The sequence below is a fragment of the Bufo gargarizans genome, chromosome 1 (assembly GCF_014858855.1).
Source record: "Bufo gargarizans isolate SCDJY-AF-19 chromosome 1, ASM1485885v1, whole genome shotgun sequence".
Taxonomy (NCBI): Eukaryota; Metazoa; Chordata; class Amphibia; order Anura; family Bufonidae; genus Bufo; species Bufo gargarizans.
The window spans coordinates 402402516-402424480 of NC_058080.1; the positions used below are offsets into that span (position 1 = coordinate 402402516).

Below are 21965 nucleotides of genomic sequence, written 5' to 3' on the forward strand. Positions count from 1 at the left end.
TAAAAATGCGCCAGAATTCTAGCATTATTTGCGCAAAAAATAGGGGGACATGCTTTGCACCACATTTCAGGCATTTTTTGCAGCTCATCTAAGAAGGGTGTGACTTCATGGGGAAAGAGTCACACCCTTAGAAATGTGCTATTGTGAGGCAAAAATGTGCCTATACAGAAGAATGAACAGAAGAGCTGTAATAAAATTGCCTAAATATATTGGTATGCATTAAAAAGAGTTGAATTAAATAGAGTTATACATTTGAGTTATAACCTACTATGTTTTATATAGGACACAATAAGGAGATACCAAAAATCTGCTTGTTTATGCATTCATTTAGGGCTCATGCACACAAACATATTTTCTTTCCGTCTCCGTTCCGTTGTTTTTGCAGACCATACACGGAACCATTCATTTCAATGAGTCCGCAAAAAAAACTGAAGTTACTCAGTGTGCATTCTGTTTCCGTATGTCCCTTCCGCAAAAGAATAGAACATGTCCTATTATTGTCCACATTGCGGACAAGGATAGTACTGTTATATTAAGGGCCAGCTGTTCCGTTCCGCAAAATACGGAATGCACACGGACGTTATCCGGGTTTTTTGCAGATCTAATTTTTGGGAACCGCTAAATACATACAGTCGTGTGCGTGAGCACTTAAACTGAGAAATCAACATACAGAGTGATAGCCTGAGGTGACTGCAATCTTGTAACTGGGTGCTCTACACAACTATATGTAGCGCTGTACACAACACTGACTAAGAGCTTATGCACACAAACCAATTTTTTTTTCAGTGTCCAAAAAACTGAAATGACTCCATGTGTATTCCGTTTCCACATGGCTGTTCCGCAAAAAACATAGAACATGTCCTATTCTTGTCCGTTTTGCGGACAAAGATAGGCATTGTTACAATGGATCCGCCCCAAAAAACTGAGGCAATGCGGATGTCACACAGACGTCAAGCGTATTTTTTGCAGATCTATGTTTTGCGGACCGCAAAATACATACGTTTGTGTGCATGAGTGCTAAGGGGCCCCGCCACCCTGTCATATCTATTCCTCATTACACCACCACTAGTCACCTATTGAGGTTGGAGCTTCACCTCCTCTTTCTCTACTGACACAGCACTCCCATTCACCGCTGGTCTGCCTAGGCCATTCGTCCCTTCGTCACATAGTGAGGCTGGTACTCCAGCCCCTCCTCTCCTGATGCTACCCACCCATTCACCACTGCTGCTGCTCATTACTTAGTACTGTGTAGAGCTCTATACATAGTTGTGTAGAGCGCCCTCTATTGGATTTACAGATACACAAGCCAGGTAAGAGCTGTCAGAAGCTTTCCATTGACCTGTGCGTGACCGAGCAGAGAAATGTGCTATTAAAGTTGTTGTGCAGAGTACCCTGTATTGGAATGACAGAGTCGTTATCAGGAGTATCTCGTTTTCAGCTCATATGTCTGTAATTCCAATAGAGGGTGCTCTATGTTCTGTCTGGGACTGAGCAACATTTATTTACATGTTGAGCCTGGCCCACTAATACTAATTTGAACTATTAGTACTATTCTACTTGAATATTGGAAAACTTGAAAATTAAAAAAATCAGCACCTGGTGGCGCTGTTTAATTTTAATTTAAGCATTCAAATTGCAATGAAATCTTGCTTTGCCCTTTATTTATTCATTTTCAATTGTTTTTATTGGCCATAAAATACCAGTATGGGTAATGAAAATTAAATGACAAAAATGAAAATTAAAGGAGTTTTCTGAGATTTTTATACTGATGACTATAGGTCATCCGTATCTGATCAGTAGGGGTTTGAGGAGGCAGCGGCACTCACTGCAGCCTTCTCTCAGCTTTTCCTAGGCCGTGTGATGACATGTTCATGTGTCATGTAGCCTAGGAGCAAATCAGCCCCATTTAAGTGCTTGGTGAGCTTCACAGGAGTCCCACTGCCTTCTCAAACAGCTGATCAACGGGGGCCTCGAGTGTCAGACCCCCACCAATCAGATACTGATGACCTGTTCTGAGAATAGGTCATCAGTATAAAAATCTAGAAAAGGCGTTTTATTTTTTTTATTTCATTTTTGTCACATATTACATGCTTGAGTTAAAAATAAAATTGCTAATTATTTTATTTTATTTTTAATTTTGGCATGGGGTGGCAAATGAAATGTCAAAAAGGTACTTGCATTTCAATTTTAGTTTTTAGAAACATAGAATGTGTCGGCAGATAAGAACCATTTGGCCCATCTAGTCTGCCCAATATACTTAATACTATGGATAGCCCCTGGCCCTATCTTATATGAAGGATGGCCTTATGCCTATCCCATGCATGTTTAAACTCCTCCACTGTATTTGCAGCTACCACTTCTGCAGGAAGGCTATTCCATGCATCCACTACTCTCTCAGTAAAGTAATACTTCCTGATATTACTTTTAAACCTTTGCCCCTCTAATTTAAAACTATGTACTCTTGTAGCAGTTTTTCTTCTTTTAAATATTCTCTCCTCTTTTACCTTGTCGATTCCCTTTATGTATTTAAAAGTTTCTATCATATCCCCTCGGTCTCTTCTTTCTTCCAAGCTATACATGTTAAGGTCCTTTAATCTTTCCTGGTAAGTTTTATCCTGCAATCCATGTACCAGTTTAGTAGCTCTTCTCTGAACTCTCTCCAAAGTATCAATATCCTTCTGGAGATATGGTCTCCAGTACTGAGCACAATACTCTAAATGAGGTCTCACTAGTGCTCTGTAGAGCGGCATGAGCACCTCCCTCTTTCTACTGGTAATTCCTCTCCCTATACACCCAAGCATTCTGCTAGCATTTCCTGCTGCTCTATGACATTGTCTGCCTACCTTTAAGTCTTCTGAAATAATGATCCCTAAATCCCTTTCCTCAGATACTGAGGTTAGGACTGTATCACTGATTTTATATTCTGCTCTTGGGTTTTTACGTCCCAGGTGCATTATCTTGCACTTATAAACATTAAATTTTAGTTGCCATATTTTTGACCATTCCTCTCGTTTTCCTAAGTCCTTTTCCATTTGGTGTATCCCTCCAGGAACATCAACCCTGTTACAAATCTTTGTGTCATCAGCAAAAAGACACACCTTACCATTGAGGCCTTCTGCAATTTCGCTGATAAAGATATGAAACAATATGGGTCCCAGAACAGATCCCTGAGGTACACCACTGGTAACAAGACCTTGGTCTGAATATACTCCATTGACTGCAACCCTGTTACCTGTCCCTTAGCCACTGCCTAATCCATTCAACAATATGGGAGTCCAAGCCCAAAGACTGCACTTTATTGATAAGCCTTCTATGTGGGACAGTATCAAAAGCCTTACTAAAGTCTAGATAAGCGATGTCTACTGCACCTCCTCCATCTATTATTTTAGTCACCCAATCAAAAAAATCAATAAGATTAGTTTGACATGATCTCCCTGAAGTAAACCCATGCTGTTTTTCATCTTTCAATCCATGGGATTTTTGATGTTCCACAATCCTCTCCTTAAGTATGGTTACCATTAATTTCCCCACTATTGATGTCAGGCTTACTGGCCTATAGTTGCCCGATTCCTCCCTACTACCTTTTTTGTGAATGGGCACAACATTTGCTAATTTCCAATCTTCTGGGACGTCTCCTGTTGCCAGTGATTGGTTAAATACATCTGTTAATGGTTTTGCTAGTTCACCGCTGAGCTCTTTTAATAGCTTTGGGTGTATCCCATCAGGCCCCTGTGACTTATTTGTATTAATCTTAGACAGTTGACTTAGAACCTCTTCCTCTGTAAAGACACATTCATCAAAACATTCATTAGTCTTCTTTCCTAACTGAGGTCCTTCTCCTTCATTTTCCTTTGTAAAAACTGAACAGAAGTATTCATTGAGGCAGTCAGCTAGTTCTTTATCTTCTTCCATATACCTTACTTATTTTGTTTTTAATTTGGTAATTCCTTGTTTTAGTTTCCTTTTTTCATTTATGTATCTGAAGAATGCCTTATCGCCTTTTTTCCCTGACTGAGCTAATTTCTCTTCTGCCTGTGCTTTAGAAGCTCTTATAACTTGTTTGGCCTCTCTCTGCCTAATCTTATAAATTTGTCTGTCATCCTCGCTTTTAAAAAAATAATAATTCCTAAATGCTATCTTTTTGTTTTTAATGATTTTGGCCACTTCTGCTGAGTACCACAGTGGTCTCTTCCTTTTCTGCTTTTACTGACAAGTCTGATGCAATGTTCTGTTGCCTTCAATAGTGCCACTTTTAAGTAGTCCCATTTCTCCTGGACACCAGTGAAACTGTTCCAGTCTGATAGGGACTCGTATACCACTAATCTAATTTTAGAAAAGTCCGTTTTTCTAAAATCTAAAACTTTTGTTTTTGTGTGGTGTGACTCAGTCACTGTACTTATAGTAAACCACACTGACTGGTGATCACTAGATCCCAAGCTTTCCCCTAAGTAATATCAGATACTAAATTCCCATTTGTGAATACAAAATCTAAAATGGCCGCCTTCTGGGTTGGCTCCTCCACTACTTGCTGTAGAGATAATCCCAGTAGGGAATTTAGAATATCTGTACTCCTGGCACAACTAGCTATTTTGGTTTTCCAGTTTACATCTGGAAGATTGAAGTCTCCCATAATGATAAGTTCCCCCTTCAATGTCATTTTAGCTATTTCCTCAACTAGTAGATCATCTAATTCTTTGACTTGGCTAGGTGGTCTATATATCACACCTACACGAGTTACCTTATGATTATCAAGCTGCAAGGTAACCCAAACTGACTCTAAATTGTTCTCGCTAACTTGTATCAAATTAGATTTTATGCTATCTTTCACATACAGGGCCACCCCTCCCCCTTCTTGCCTTCTCTGTCTTTCCTGTGTAGAGAGAACCCTGGTATTGATATATCCCAGTCATTACTCCCCTTGAACCACGTCTCAGTAACAGCCACTACATCTATATTCTCAGATGCCATTATAGCCTTAAGTTCATTGATCTTATTCCCTAGACTGCGAGCATTTGTAGACAAGACTCCGAGCTTGTCATTTCTTAACCTTTGTGCTACTGGCCTCTTCTGGCATTGTTCCGGAGGGCAGTCGGACTGCTGTATTATCACTCTTTTGCCCCCCTTTTCTAGTTTAAATGCTTCTTAGCAAATACTTGGAACTGTTCACCGAGGATATTCGTTCCCTTGAGAGAAAGATGCAAACCATCTTTCTTGTACAGTTCTTTTCCATTCCAACAAGAGCTAACATGAGACACAAAGCCAAACCTTTGGTTCAGACACCATTCACCAAGCCATACATTGAATTCCTTAATGCGCATCTTCCTTTTCCATTTTTATTTTATTTTTGGCTGGTATTACTTCCCATAGAGGGATACAGATGCAGAGTAATGGTCCTTTTAAATGGGCCAGTGTTACATGCAATTATCAGGAATGAACCAGATGTTCCCAATAGTTGTCAGATCGTCTGAGAAGATGAAACTGCATTTACATCCCCTTAGTAAAAAATATGTAGAATAAACATTCTGCAAATATAAGTGCTATATGCAGCTATCTGGCTATAGTCCCTATTAAAATATTCCTGCTATTAAGATGTTCAAAGAACACAGAAAATAGAGTGGATATTCTGTATAAATCATCAGTTACAAGACTGCAGTCATCACACGCTATCACTCTGCATGCTTACTCCTCTGTCTACTCTAAAAGAATACATGAAATGGAGTGGATACAGTGTAGAAGATACAGCACTCACCGTGCGCTTCAAATAGCTGATTGTTGAGGGTGCTGGGTGTTGGAACCCCACTGATCTGATATTGATTACCTATCCTGAAGATAGGTCATCAATATTGCACTCCAGGAAAACCCCATTAATGCATACCAGTAAATGTAGGTGATTTCATTCCAGCTCTTCTGTTTATTATCAGTGAATAATTCACTATTTGAGCACACTGTGATTTGTGAAACAACAAATAAATGGTGTAAAGTTGGTCTAGACAAAATATGTGACAAATGGATCATCCAGCATCAGCTATTATGAAAAATATGGTGCAGTTTAAGGCTGTCTAGTCTGGGAGGTAAAGTATAAAAATGTGACTTATTGAAAAAAAATTTGCTATGCTTGGTTTGAAGCTATTTTGGTGACAAATTTTAGAAATGTACAGTACACCATTTGTAAATTTGTCACACGAAAAACATGCTGATTTCTCTGTCTAAAATCTAATGTATTTCAAAGGTTTCATCAGTTTGTATGCCACCTGGGCACAGTACAGTTGCGGCTATAAATATAACATGCTGGGTGGCATTTTTAGAATATGAAAGTTGGGTGCTGTCACAAAGTGTATGTGTATGACTGTGTATTCTTGAAGTGTATAAATTGTCAAGACAGCAAATCAGCTCTCCATGCACATCTATTTTGGTAAATACACTGGACAAAAATCTAAATGCAACACTTTTGGTTTTGCTCCCATTTTGCATGAGCTGAACTCAAAGATCTGAAACATTTTCTACATATACAAAAGACCCATTGCTCTCAAATATTGTTCCCAAATCTGTCTAAATCTGTGTTAGTGAGCACTTCTCCTTTGCCGAGATAATCCATCCCACCTCACAGGTGTGGTATATCAAGGTGCTGATTAGACAGCATGAATCTTGCACAGGTGTGCCTTAGACTGCCCACAATATAAGACCACTCTAAAATGTGCACAGTTTTGCCTTACTGGGGGGGGTGGTGTCAGTATCTGGTGTGGCCACCATTTGCCTCACGCAGTGCAACACATCTCCGTCGCATAGAGTTGATCAGGTTGTTGATAGTGGCCTGTGGAATGTTGGTCCACTTCTCTTCAATAGCTGTGCGAAGTTGCAGAATATTGGCAGGAACTGGAACACGCTGTCGTATACTCCGATCCAGAGCATCCCAAACATGCTCAATGGGAGACATGTCCGGTGAGTATGCTGGCCATGCAAGAACTGGGATATTTTCAGCTTCCAGGAATTGTGTACAGATCCTTGCAATATGGGGCCGTGCATTATCATGCTGCAACATAAGGTGATGGTCGTGGATGAATGGCACAACAATGGGCCTCAGGATCTCATCACGGTATCTCTGTGCATTCAAAATGTCATCAATAAAATGCGGAGGACTATCAGTTTTTTTTCACAGCTCCATAGAAATGAATGGGACCTCCGCTAAACTGTGAAAAATTACGGAACGGACGCGGATGCACACAACGGTCGTGTGCATGAGGCCTTATACAAATAGCACAGCAAACCTTGGCACCACAGACAGGGTGCCACATCTGTATCGTGGATAAAGTATTTTCTTAAAAAATGATTCACTTAGTGTAAGTGAATAAAATGACTGCAAAACAAAGATATACAGAACCAAAGAATGAACAGTGAAGCAAAATATTCCAGAAAAGACTACATTTCGACTTATCTTTTATTGATTTACCTTTGCACAAAGACTGAGCACCATTTGCCTGAAATGGGCCAGAACCGTTTTGTAAACCGAATCCTTCCTTACAGTAGCATTCATAACTTCCAGGAATATTTTTACATTTCGCATTAACCCCACATATATCAGGATCTTCGCACTCATCAAGATCTACAAGAGAAAATAATTGTTAAAGTGTTATGGTAAAAACATACTTTGAGCAATGCACCGGTTAATAAATGGGGTAATATTATTGGAATCTTCACAGTTGAAGTTTCATTTTATCAAGGTTAGGATCACAGCTGCATTAATTCTGCATTTCACCTGAAAATTAACATGGCTTGATTTCGGCAGAATAATAACAACCATTTTTTACAGATAAAATTCTTGAATTTCTAAATAAGAAAATTTTAAGTGAGAATGTATTGACTAACATAAATATAATCTATCAAAATATAGGTATGTAGATCAGAGCATCAAGTAATGATGCAATGCCTCTGCCAGTTGCATACATACCGAGCTTTCACATTTACTGTATTACATCCCATTCATTTACAATAACCCACATAAAATAGGTTATTTATGAATACTGGCCTACTGACTAAGCAACACTCAAATGAAAGGACTTAGCATGCACTGGATTCCCCAAGTGAATGGGGCTGAGCTATAATACCAAGTGCAGCCGCTTTCCAATGGACAGTGCAGTGCTAGGTAAAATGCAACGAGGCTGTAGCGCTCACCAGAGGGCTGTGCCTACTCAATCGGCTGATCGGCGGGTGTGTTGGGTGTCAAACCTTCGTTGATCACATATTGATGGCCTATCCTTTTATACTCCACTTTTCAAAAACAATGCTTTGTAAATGGAAGGCCATACCCATTTTCCTGCCACAAATGAAAAGTGTGGTAAGCTTTATAGCATTCAAAATATGTATTTGCCCCACTAAAAAATAAAAGAAAGGGGCCTAAATCAGGTATGACCTCCATATTAGGAAAAGGGAATGGAGAAAGCAGACTGAGGACCACAATTGCCTTTTGTTCTGGAAGAAGTAGGTACTGTAGGGAGAAAAACAAGCACCAGACTGTCCTGTTAACAGGACAGCTCAATGACATCAACCTCATCAACCTGCACCAGAAGTTGCCCGTTCTTAATATTGGGCACAGTCTCCTCTATGCCTGCCACTGCCATAGAGTAATGATACTTGGGGTTAATTCAGAGGCATAACTTGAAGCTTTTGGCCCCCAGTACAACACTCATAATAGGACTCTTCACCTACTATGTAGTATAATTTATATTTCTGGTGTCTTGTTATACGACAGAGGGCCCGGCTGTGACTGCTACCTCTGCACAACCTATAGTCAAGCCTCATGGACTAATTTAAAGGTGATGAAGGGGCCTATTCACAACAAGTATATAAATGGGCCATACAAAAAATACGGCAAAAAGCTGTAAAATGTGCTCAAAAGACAAGGGGGCACTGCTTCAGACTGGAGAAGAAAAAGTTCAGTCTCCAGAAGCGTCAAAGACTGAAAGCTTTTTTACTGTGAGAACTGTGAATCTGTGGAATAGACTTCCCCAGGACGTGGTCACAGCAGGAACAGTGGACAGTTTCAAAAAGGGTTTAGACGAAATCTTAAAAGTAAAAAATATAAATTCTTATGAAAACGTGTAGAAATCTGAGTCTCACTTCCTTCTGGGATTCGCGTCCCCACCTATCCCTTGGTTGAACTTGATAGACTTATGTCTTTTTTCAAATTAACTATGTAACTATGTAACAACAAATGCTACAGTATATTGCATTGTAATACCCTAGTGCTAGCAGTCTTGTCTTGTTTACATAGTTTGGAGATGGGGCCTTTTCACACCAGCAGATGATCAGGCCAACGAATGGTAACGAATATTCGTATGAATGCTCATTTTCAATAATTGGCCTATGTATATATACAGGTCATCAAACACTCATTTGTAGGCAAGTTATACCTACAGAATACAAATTCTAGGGAATTCATTGAAGAACAAAAATGAACCATAGTTTCATTAGTATATAGAGGCAATGTATACATCCGAAAGCAATTAGAAATGTTCCATCTAAAATTATGAAACGGTTAAATTGCAATGGTATTTAAGAGTCTGTTAAATTTGTATGTCACAAGAAAAAGAAAGTGTAAAAACTGTACAAGGCAGGTGTGAGTCTATAGAAAACACCTTTCTTCTGTTGAATGAGACTGATAACAGTGTATCTATAACAACCTGCATTCGTACAGGAAAGTAAAATTCTCTTCATAATAAGCACTTGTGCAGATTGAATCCTTAAAATCATATATAATTTTTTAAATCTTCCAACCAAACAATATGTATACAAGACTCCTTCCTGTTCAATTCAAACAAGGAAAACATGAGGGATATCTGTTCCTGATGATATCCATTTAGAAAATATACCCTTTTAATTTCAAGTGCAGCTGTACCGTTTGCAAATAAGGGATACGTATTCTAATCATATACTAAATAGGAGTAAAACATATGGAACTGTAGCAGTTTTACTAAACTAAATGGTTTCTTTACCTTTAGTAGCAATGCTTGCAAATAGTTGCTCTAAATCTAAAGTAACACTTAGGGGGAGGGGAACATATAAACTAATATGACCTCTGCAGGGTCTAATAGGACATGACACAAATGACATTTCATCACAAATACAATTACTTATTTTAAAAAAATAAAAGGGAAAGCTTCATCGGAAAGTGATCTATTGTTTAAATCGTGTTTTTATGTTAAACATTTTATTTTTTATTTTTAGTGATGTTTCTTTTAAGTTTCCATGTCGCTATCTATAGTTTAAAAAAATATCTAAAATCCTACAGTTTTTGCACTTGACACTAGGCCTAAAACTATGTTGAGACTTCCTGTTCTGCATAGGTAAAATTTCAGTAGCCATCTCATTATCATCATAGCAGAAATACAATGACAGATATCACCTCTGTACAGATAACACAAGATCCACCATTCACAATAAAGGATAGTCAAAACTTGTCTACTCCTTCCTGACCTCTACACAGGTCACAGAGCATGCCCAGAAAGCTCTCCCACAGAAGTCAATGATGTCTCCTCCTGTCCATTGTTTGTATGGCCCATATGGCTGCTCTCAAAGTACAAAACGGATTCCCAAAAAGTTGGGACACTATACAAATCGTGAATAAAAACTGAATGCAATTATGTGGAGGTGCCAACTTCTAATATTTTATTCAGAATAGAGCATAAATCACGGAACAAAAGTTTAAACGGAGAAAATGTACCATTTTAAGGGAAAAATATGTTGAATCAGAATTTCATGGTGTCAGCAAATCCCCAAAAAGTTGGGACAAGGCCATTTTCACCACTGTGTGGCATCTCCCCTTCTTCTTACAACACTCAACAGACGTCTGGGGACCGAGGAGACCAGTTTCTCAAGTTTAGAAATAGGAATGCTCTCCCATTCTTGTCTAATACAGGCCTCTAACTGTTTAATCGTCTTGGGCCTTCTTTGTTGCACCTTCCTCTTTATGATGCGCCAAATGTTCTCTATAGGTGAAAGATCTGGACTGCAGACTGGCCATTTCAGTAACTGGATCCTTCTCCTACGCAGCCATGATGTTGTGATTGATGCAGAATGTGGTCTGGCATTATCTTGTTGAAAAATGCAGGGTCTTCCCTGAAAGAGATGACGTCTGGATGGGAGCATATGTTGTTCTAGAACCTGAATATATTTTTCTGCATTGATGGTGCCTTTCCAGACATGCAAGCTGCCCATGCCACACGCACTCATGCAACCCCATACCATCAGAGATGCAGGCTTCTGAACTGAGCGTTGATAACAACTTGGGTTGTCCTTGTCCTCTTTGGTCCGGATGACATGGCGTCCCAGATTTCCAAAAAGAACTTCGAATCGTGACTCGTCTGACCACAGAACAGTCTTCCATTTTGCCACACTCCATTTTAAATGACCCCTGGCCCAGTGAAAACGCCTGAGCTTGTGGATCTTGCTTAGAAATGGCTTCTTCTTTGCACTGTAGAGTTTCAGCTGGCAACGGCGGATGGCACGTTGGATTGTGTTCACTGACAATGGTTTCTGGAAGTATTCCAGAGCCCATTCTGTGATTTCCTTTACAGTAGCATTCCTGTTTGTGGTGCAGTGTCGTTTAAGGGCCCGGAGATCACAGGCATCCAGTATGGTTTTACGGCCTTGACCCTTACGCACAGAGATTGTTCCAGATTCTCTGAATCTTCGGATAATGTTATGCACAGTTGATGATGATAGATGCAAAGTCTTTGCAATTTTTCGCTGGGTAACACCTTTCTGATATTGCTCCACTATCTTTCTGCAGAACATTGTGGGAATTGGTGATCCTCTACCCATCTTGGCTTCTGAGAGACACTGCCACTCTGAGAAGCTCTTTTTATACCCAATCATGTTGCCAATTGACCTAATTAGTGTTAATTGGTCTTCCAGCTCTTCGTTATGCTCAAATTTACTTACTTATTGCTACTTGTCCCAACTTTTTTGGGATTTGTTGACACCGTGAAAATTTGAATCAACGTATTTTTCCTTTAAAATGATACATTTACTCGGATTAAACGTTTGATCTGTCATCTACGTTCTATTACAAAAAAAATACTGACATTTGCCATCTCCACATCATTGCATTCAGTTTTTATTCACAATTTGTTTAGTGTCCCAACTTTTTTGGAATCCGGTTTGTATTGGAAATCTTGACATATTTTAGGCCTTATGGTCAGTGTTAAAACTGGCTGGTTTTAGATTTTATTCAATATAGATAGGGGCATGCAAAATTTGAATCACCAAAGAAAAAAAAAAGAAAATATATATATATATATATATATATATATATTTATATATATACTGTATTTAACATAAAAAGTAGCTTTAAACATTTTGTCATTTTCTGATGACACATTTTGTTATTTTCTGATGTCAGGAAATCAAGGAGATTGGCTGAGCATGGAGGAATCTAACAGCCTCCTTGATTTCTCTTGATTCAGTATTGATAGGGTTAATGACCACTTCCCTTTTTTCAGCTGTTGCTCAGTGTTCATCACTTCTAACCTTTATAGTCTCACCCCACCCTTCTGACTATGCGGTTAATAGCTTCATTCAGGTTTGGCTGAGCTGGTGTGAGGTCTTCTCTGGTATTCCTGTTCTTCCTTCTCTACAGAAGTTGAGTGTCGCATTTGTTTGTATTTGTTATATTCCCTGTTGTTGTATCTGGGCCTGAGAGAGAGACTTCCATTCGTCCATCTGGGGAGGAATGGGTTGTCTCTGGTCCTATACTTATTCCAGGGCCTTATAGGGAAATCAGGGCCTAGGTAAACTGCGTATGAATATTCCTACCTTCAAGGTCTATTCATATTGATAAGTAGTCAGGCCCGGATTAGGGTTGTCTAGGAGGTGACCGGTTTCTTCCCTAGTTTCCAGGCCCAGTTACTGTTCCCCTTCCCTCCCGTGTTCAGTGTTGAGTTTTACCCCTCCACACTGATCGTGCCACAATCCCTTTAAATTAACCCTCCACCAATTATATCCAATCTGTACCCAGGGGATAATCACCTGTTTTTGATTTTCCTTACATTTTGCTGCTTGGCAGCGTTTTAGCTCCATTTGGGTTATTGTTTTGATCTGTGTCTACAGCTTAGCTAAAGTGCCTACAGAGAGTCAGAGACACACCTCCTGTCTCATTCAGGCTGCCGTGCCCTCCTTTCAGCTTTGCCTCCTCAGATTGCTGTGTATAAAGTCTATCACAGTGTCAGGCTAGGTTCACATCTCCATTTTTGTAAATCCAGTAGTCTGTTCCAGCAGAAGAACAGGACTGGCATACGTTTTTTTCTGTGTTCATACTATAGATAGCAGATCCTCAATCATTATAATGGGATCCGGCAGCTTTCCCACATAAATAACGGATTTCTGGCGGAAAAATACCACTGTGGGCAGTTTTCTTGCATTCATACTGGAAACCCGCGAGATCGCATAATATAAAATGGCAGTGCCTTACTATGCTAACTCTGGTAGTCTGTTCCTCTGCCAGAAGGGACTACCGAATTTACCTAACAGATGTGAATGAAGCCCCAGAATGAACTCCATATAGTACATGGAGGGTTGATTAAAACGTTAAAGGAGAGAGGGGGTAGCAGGTTCAACATAAGAAATAGTAGCCCACTTTGCAGAATGTCTTTTAACGCAGCAATATTTCAAGGCTAGCTTTATATTCACAAGACAGTTTTCTAAAAAAAAAAAAAAAAAAAGGTCAGAATTCATAGAATTTTTATCATGCCTAATGTACACAGCAGAAAGGCACATGGAGTCCTGATTCATACAATGGAACCATACGCATTCCATGTGCAACTTGATGGTGCCATCATTTGGCACTATATCATGACCATATTCTTCTCTAAAAACAAAAATTCTAGGGGAAGATACAGCATCCAGACAATGTTGATTCTTTCAGTTCTGTAGGAGTTTAATTGAAAAAAAAATCCTTTATATTCCTCTGTATGAAATCAAACATCAGACAAACAATAGAAAGTATTTGGTTACAATTATGTCTGCTAGATTTATAGGGTCAGTTACTTATTTACAAGGGTGATGAATTCTTCAGAAGGGTGATGATTACAACAATTATTCAACAATTCTAATCGTCAAGCCATTTCACAAATACGCAATAACAGAGGTTATCTGGAAAGGGCAAACACTTGTATTATAAAGCTGTCCGAAAATTACCCAGCTACGATCCAGCACGCAGTTGTCTGTCTACCAGTCAAGCGCGGGCTGGCCAACCTATTAGTAATCCTGGACACCAACCCAATCAGGTTCCTGGCTTGGCGTCCAATCCCAGAGCTAGGAGGGGGATTTAAGATTGGAATTTGCTGCTTGTCTCTGCATGTGATTTATATGTGTCCTGGCTCCTGTTATTTCATTTGTGCATGGTGATACTTTCAACTACTGCTTTGAACTCCTAGTGAACTGACTTTGGCTTATCTCTGGATTAACCCCTTGTCTACTGATTGGTCTTCAATTGCCTCTCCTGATGAAATGACTTTGGCTTATCTATGGATTAACCCTCATGTTTACTGATTCAACTCGCACTGACTTTCCTGGCTAAAGCTGCATTGACACAAGCCAATAATCGTCCAGATTATCCGGAACAACTGTTCCTGTGGTTCACGACAATCTTCCCATGTAAATGTACTGCCGATCATCCTGTCATTTATGCAGGCACCACCGATCTGCTGCTCAGAAACCATGAATCTGTGTGAGGATGAGGGATTGTAATAGTGATCCCTCGTCCTCATACAGTGAAGGAGATCACTTAATGTAAATGCAGCGGTCTCCTTCACTGAACAAGCAGCCAACTGTCGGGAAGGAACACTTCCTTCCCGACAATTGGATAAAGAATTGGCCTGTCTAAATCCACCTTTAGACTCTGGCTTGCACTTCTTTCCTGCTACTCCTTTAAATCTTATAGGTCTGCTATCTGTGAGCTTGTCACACCTGTTTTCTGCTGCCTGACTCTGCAGGTAACCTGGGTCCCTAGCAGCCAAATCCGATCCGCCTTGAAGTGGGTTCTGGTGAACACGTAGGGGTAGCCCTAGATCTACTAACCAGAATGGTGAAGGAAGATAGCAGATTAAGAGTTTGCTGGTGGTGGTCCTGGACAGTGACCTCTGTATTCTTTCTTACTGCTCATCTCTTACATGTATACAATCTACGTATTATGTTCTGCTACTTACCTACACAAAAAGTGCCATCATTAGGTATAAAGTTTTCATGGTTATTGGATGGTAGGTACCCTTTTAGGCAGATGCAGTAGTAGCTTCCATGTGTGTTATGGCAGGCTGTGTGTTCTCCACATATCTTGTGTGCTCCCATCTGACATTCATCTTTATCTGTAGAAAGAAAATGTCATCTGTTGAAAGAAAATATAATCTTTTTGGCCTTAAGGAAAAAACAATGAGCTGCTATTTTTTATTTTCCTACAGCCCAATGTCAGTGCTCAAAGATGCCAAAAAATACAATGTCAGGACTGCTGTGCACATGCACAGGAGTACTCTCCATTATGTTAACATGTGCACATCAGTCCCTAAAATGTATTTCTGCACAGAATCTAGAGCTGATAGTGGGGCTGCAGGAGACAGAAAGAAAATAATAAATAGCAATCTGGACTCCTTATGTGCAGCACTACTCATGTTGCACTGCAGGTCATAGTCCAAAATCATGGTAAGATATTCCCTTTAAGTGTCAGTTGAAGACATAGCAATTTTAGTTAATTAAAGGAGTTGTTTGTCACATTATAACTTACTCCTATTGTGCTGCAGAAGGCACCCATGTCCCCATTTGTGGACTGTGTAAACACCTCTGATCTTCCGGCTCTGCATCCATAGGTCGCAAGATAGTGGCAGTGACTTTATTCAGTGTTTCTGGAGAGATCCTCTTCTGTGATAGTGTTGAACACGGTAACATGAGTGAATTGAATCACCGCCTCCATCTTCCGACCTATGGGCACAGTGCTGGAGGATAGTAAGTGCTTACATGGGCTACAGAGAGTGACCAGAGGGCCTTCTACAGCATGGCAGGGGTAAGTTATGATTTGATATGCAGATGTACTATACAGATTAGGGGTTATTGCAACACATTTTTAACAAATTGGCCAACCTCTTTTTTACAGGATGGTAGTGTACAGGAATGTATTAGGAAAATACATAGCTCTAACCTCTGTAATAATTCAGGAAATACAGGTCCTTCTAAAAAAAATTGCATATTGTGATAAAGTTCATTATTTTCTGTAATGTACTGATAAACATTAGACTTTCATATATTTTGGATTCATTACACACAAACTGAAGTAGTTCAAGCCTTTTATTGTTTTAATATTTATGATTTTGGCATACAGCTTATGAAAACCCCAAATTCCTATCTAAAAAAATTAGCATATCATGAAAAGGTTCTCTAAACGAGCTATTAACCTAATCATCTGAATCAACTAATTAACTCTAAACTCCTGCAAAAGATTCCTGAGGCTTTTAAAAACTCCCAGCCTGGTTCATTACTCAAAACCGCAATCATGGGTAAGACTGCCGACCTGACTGCTGTCCAGAAGGCCATCATTGACACCCTCAAGCAAGAGGGTAAGACACAGAAATAAATTTCTGAACGAATAGGCTGTTCCCAGAGTGCTGTATCAAGGCACCTCAGTGGGAAGTCTGTGGGAAGGAAAAAGTGTGGCAGAAAACGCTGCACAACGAGAAGAGGTGACCGGACCCTGAGGAAGATTGTGGAGAAGGACCGATTCCAGATCTTGGGGGACCTGCGGAAGCAGTGGACTGAGTCTGGAGTAGAAACATCCAGAGCCACCGTGTACAGGCGTGTGCAGGAAATGGGCTCCAGGTGCCGCATTCCCCAGGTCAAGCCACTTTTTATACCAGAAACAGAGGCAGAAGCGCCTGACCTGGGCTACAGAGAAGCAGCACTGGACTGTTGCTCAGTGGTCCAAAGTACTTTTTTCGGATGAAAGCAAATTTTGCATGTCATTCGGAAATCAAGGTGCCAGAGTCTGGAGGAAGACTGGGGAGAGGGAAATGCCAAAATGCCTGAAGTCCAGTGTCAAGTACCCACAGTTAGTGATGGTCTGGGGTGCCATGTCAGCTGCTGGTGTTGGTCCACTGTATTTTATCAAGGGCAGAGTCAATGCAGCTAGCTATCAGGAGATTTTGGAGCACTTCATGCTTCCATCTGCTGAAAAGCTTTATGGAGATGAAGATTTCATTTTTCAGCACGACCTGGCACCTGCTCACAGTGCCAAAACCACTGGTAAATGGTTTACTGACCATGGTATTACTGTGCTCAATTGGCCTGCCAACTCTCCTGACCTGAACCCCATAGAGAATCTGTGGGATATTGGGAAGAGAAAGTTGAGAGACGCAAAACCCAACACTCTGGATGAGCTTAAGGCCGCTATCGAAGCATCTTGGGCCTCCATATTATTTACAGAAGATCCACTGGACCCAGGAAATCAATATTTTATTATCCAATGGTCAAATGACCAGTAATACCTGTTTTAGGTCAAATTTTAAAATATAACTTTTAATATTATTTATTTAGAATAATTTTCCCCACATGTAATACAATACAAAACAAAACAAAACAAGAAACAACTCTATTGAGAGTCTTTTAAAATGTATCTGTCAGGGATAGTCTCCTCAGGGTATTTGTGGTATTGTGTCAATACCTATTTACCGCATAAATATCCTTCCGAGAATGATAGGTATCTCAAATGGATGCACTTCAAAGGGTTGACTTCACCCTTGATAGTGCCCTGGTGTTATGTACCAACAGGTTTCTCTATCATTCGGCGATGTGAGCGGTCTGCTGTTACTAACACTCAGTGTTTATTAAAGCCATATGTCTGCTTGTTTCTACTTTGTATTTATTTTCAGCACGACTCGCTACATCTATACCCTCAGGTCATAACCCAGAGCATACTGCGTCTGCAGACCGCAGTGCTGTGGATAAACTACCCTAACATGTAGTTAAAATTTATCACGACGAAGCTCCCCCGACATGTTTCACCGCTCGCGCGGCTTCTTCAGGGGGATGGAGCTACATGCAACACGAGCGCTTGTAATCCGTAATACTTTATAGTCCCAAGGCGGGTCATCATAAAGGAAGGCCAATCAGAGCCTTCCTGCTCGTGTTGTAGGCGTCTACGGGGGCCAATCAGATTCCCGTCACTAAATTATGACGTCATCCATCAGAGGTCAGAGAGTACGGGTGGATGCGCCTGCGTCGCAATCCTCTTCCTACCGCGCATGCTCCCGCACTTAGACAACCAGGTCTATTCAGAGAAATGTATATATTAGGTCCTCATTGATTTGTATTAGAGTGCACTTCACAGTGTATCGAGAAGGGAGATATATTAAGCCCATATGAGGACAAAGGGGTATTCGGAGCTGACTATGTCTACTTGAATATGGTGACACTATCTTCCGAGGTATACTTTATAGCAGATCTTAGATATTCCATGGAAAAAGATAAAAGAATAATATCAGAGGAGGAGAAAGAGATATTTTGCTGTATTCTCTATACTTTATAGCAGATCTTACATTTTCCATGGAGGAGGAGAAAGAGATATTTTGCTGTATTCTCTATACTTTATAGCAGATCTTAAATATTAAATATTCCATGGAAGAGGATAAAGAGATATTTTACTATATTCCCAATTTCCTCTTTTTCTTTCTTCTTTTCTCTCTCTTTTTATCTTTCTTACTTTCTTCTCCTTTTTCCTCTTTCTTCTCTCTTTTTCTCTTTCTCTTATACCTCCTTCTTAGTTCCCTCCTTTTTTCTTTTTTTCCCCCCTTTTCTCTTTTTTTCCTTTTCTCTCTTTTTCTCTTTCTCTTATACCTCCTTCTTAGTTCCCTCCTTTTTTCTTTTTTTCCCCCCTTTTCTCTTTTTTTCTTTTTCTCTCTCTTTTTTTCTTTTTTTCTCCTTCTCTTTTTTGTTTTTAATATTTTATTTTTTATTTTTCCTTTTTTCTTTTACTTCTTTGTTTTTCTCTCTGATTTTATAACTCTGATGGATGACTTATATCCGTTCATGTTGGGTTATAGATGCCCCTATATTCTCAACTATTATTCCCAGTTTGATTCTTTGATATTATTCTTTTGTCTTTTGTGGTTAGTATTCTTGTTCATTACTAATATATTTATTTATTCATAATTCTCAAGGGAATCAGATCAATACTCAATTTTTATATATATACATGATATTGCGTCTTCTATACAGCTTCAAGCTATTATTCCAATTTTATCATGATGTCATTAGTATTCTCTCTTTTTTTTATATTTTTTATATATGTATATTTTAATCCACACATATTCACTATTGATGTTAATATTATCCAAGGAGGAGAGTCCATTATCCAAATATCTATAAGAATGCTGTAAACGAGAAACCCTCATTGAGACCATTGGGGCTCATTGTATTTAGTCGATCTATCCATCGTGCTTCACACTGCAGGAGTTTTCTATCCAGATTCCCGCCTCTAGGACCCAAATTTAATTTTTCTATACCCCAGAACCGCAGAACCGATATTTTGTTTTCATGTACATATTTAATATGTCTGGCAATTGGGGTATCTTTGCCTGTCTCGATGGAACTGAGGTGGCCAGATATACGGCGTCTCAACTCCTGCGTGGTCTTACCCACATATAGCATGGGGCAAGGGCACGATGCTATATATACAACCCCCATGGTCTTACATGTGATTAGTTCTCTAATAGTGTATTCTTTCCCATCTCCAGGGTTAGTGAATTTTCTTATTCGGGGGATGTACTTGCAGAAAGAACAGTCTCCACAGGGGGTTGAGCCACTATATTTCGCTCTCAATGATCTATTTCCCGTTTCTTTTTCTTTTCCTTTTAGATGGCTATGGACCAGTTGGTCCTTCAAGTTTGGCCCTCTTCTATAAGTGATGCTCGGATGTGGGGTGAGTACCGTCTTTAGATCTCTTTCTGTCTGAATGATGTGCCAATATTTGTCCAGGATGCTACAGATCTCTTTATTATAGCCATCAAAGGTGCCAATGCACCTGATGACCTCATTTTTCTTTATAGAGGGTGACTTTAGGAGATCCCTTCTGTCCGTCACTCTCGCCCTATTAAAGGCCTTTTTTAAGGGGGCCGTCGGGTATCCCCTCTTTTTGAACCTCTCCCACAATTGCCCACTTTCTTTCATAAAGGATGCCTCATCTGAGCAATTGCGTCGAGCCCTCAAATACTGGCCAGTGGGTATTCCCCTTTTTAGGGGTGTTGGATGCCAACTAGACCAGTGTAGATAGCTGTTAGTAGAGGTCGGCTTTCTGTGTATCTCAGTGCTCAGGTATCCATCCTCATTGATTTTGATTTTTAAATCTAGGAACACTATTTCCTTCTCCTGAATCTCGTATGTAAATTTCATACCTATATTGTTATCGTTTAGTGCTTGGGTAAAATCATGAAATAGTGACTTATCACCTTCCCAGAGGATGAGTATGTCGTCGATATACCTGCCCCAGAATATAATGTGGCAGGTATACGACGACATCCCATCTGTGAGAACAAAATTATCCTCCCACCACCCTAAAAATAAATTTGCATAAGTTGGTGCACATGACGTACCCATAGCGGTACCGTTAATTTGTTGGTAGATTTTATCCTGAAAAATAAAATAATTGTGCTCTAAAATAAATTCTAACATAGATAAAACTAAGTGATTGTGCTCTGTGAAATTACTACTTTTGGTGCTTAGAAAATTATTAGTGGCCTTAATACCAAGTGGATGTTGTATATTACTGTATAAGGATTCTACATCCAAGCTTGCCAAGATGGTATTTGACGTTAAAATTATGTCGTTGATTTTCAGGAGAAGGTCTTTAGTGTCCCTAATGTAAGATGGGAGGCCAGTCACAAAAGGTCTCAGGATTTGATCGACGTATTCACTGATACCCTGAGTTAGGTTATCATTGCCGGACACAATAGGTGTCCTCCATAACACCTCAGCAGTGCCACAGGCTGATTGCCTCCATGCCACGCCGCATTGAAGCAGTCATTTCTGCAAAAGGATTCCCGACCAAGTATTGAGTGCATAACTGAACATAATTATTTGAAGGTTGACTTTTTTTGTATTAAAAACACTTTGCTTTTATTGGTCGGATGAAATATGCTAATTTTTTTAGATAGGAAATTTGGGTTTTCATGAGCTGTAGCCAAAATCATCAATATTAAAACAATAAAAGGCTTGAACTACTTCAGTTGGTGTGTAATGAATCTAAAATATATGAAAGTCTAATGTTTATCAGTACATTACAGAAAATAATGAACTTCATCACAATATGCTAATTTTTTTAGAAGGACCTGTATTTGGTTGAAATAAACTAGAGGTTCAGTTTAATAAAAAAGTTTAATAAATAAATTCCACTTTTCCATGTTCGTTAATCCCATCATACCCTCATCATTCATCATCCTGTACCATATAATAAAATATAATAGGTACTGCCTGCTAAGTCTCTCGAGATCCTAAAGGATATTACAGGAATACTATTAGATACCCCCAAAGTAAGTATAATTGGAGGCAGAGAGAGATTTTTCCATCTCAGCCAACACACTTGTAAAGGCCATATGCAGTACACAATGACACTGCTTTGAACAGATTAATTTGAGAGTATTCTGTAAATATGTCACATAATCTTCTAACATTTCCCTGAACTTAAAAAATTAAATACCAACTGAATCTTAAGAAGAGCAAATAATTATTGCTGATATTTGTGCAGGTCCATTTGTAGCTGACTTGATATCAAGCATAGAAATAACATAAAATCTGAATTCTGGCTTCAAAAAGTCGCAAGATAAAGTTTTTGCAACTGTTTGGCCCAAAATGATGCAACATTTTACATTTTTACACCACTCACTCCAGTTTTGAAAAGTGGGTGGCTGCATGACAAACTGACAATATAGAACATGCTG

At 39.5% G+C, this 21965-nt stretch overlaps 1 protein-coding gene across 7 annotated transcripts in view; it reads right to left on the reverse strand.

Annotated features, from left to right (window-relative positions):
• The window catches only part of SUSD1 (sushi domain containing 1), a 206725-nt gene that overhangs the window by 148433 nt on the left and 36327 nt on the right, over positions 1–21965 (reverse strand). For all 7 annotated transcript variants that reach the window (XM_044271174.1, XM_044271172.1, XM_044271176.1 and 4 more), the window contains 2 exons: positions 15201–15356; positions 7448–7600 (listed from right to left, as the gene is read on the reverse strand). In XM_044271174.1, the coding sequence (XP_044127109.1) occupies positions 7448–7600; positions 15201–15356 (309 nt within the window). The remainder of the gene's footprint in view (positions 1–7447; positions 7601–15200; positions 15357–21965) is intronic.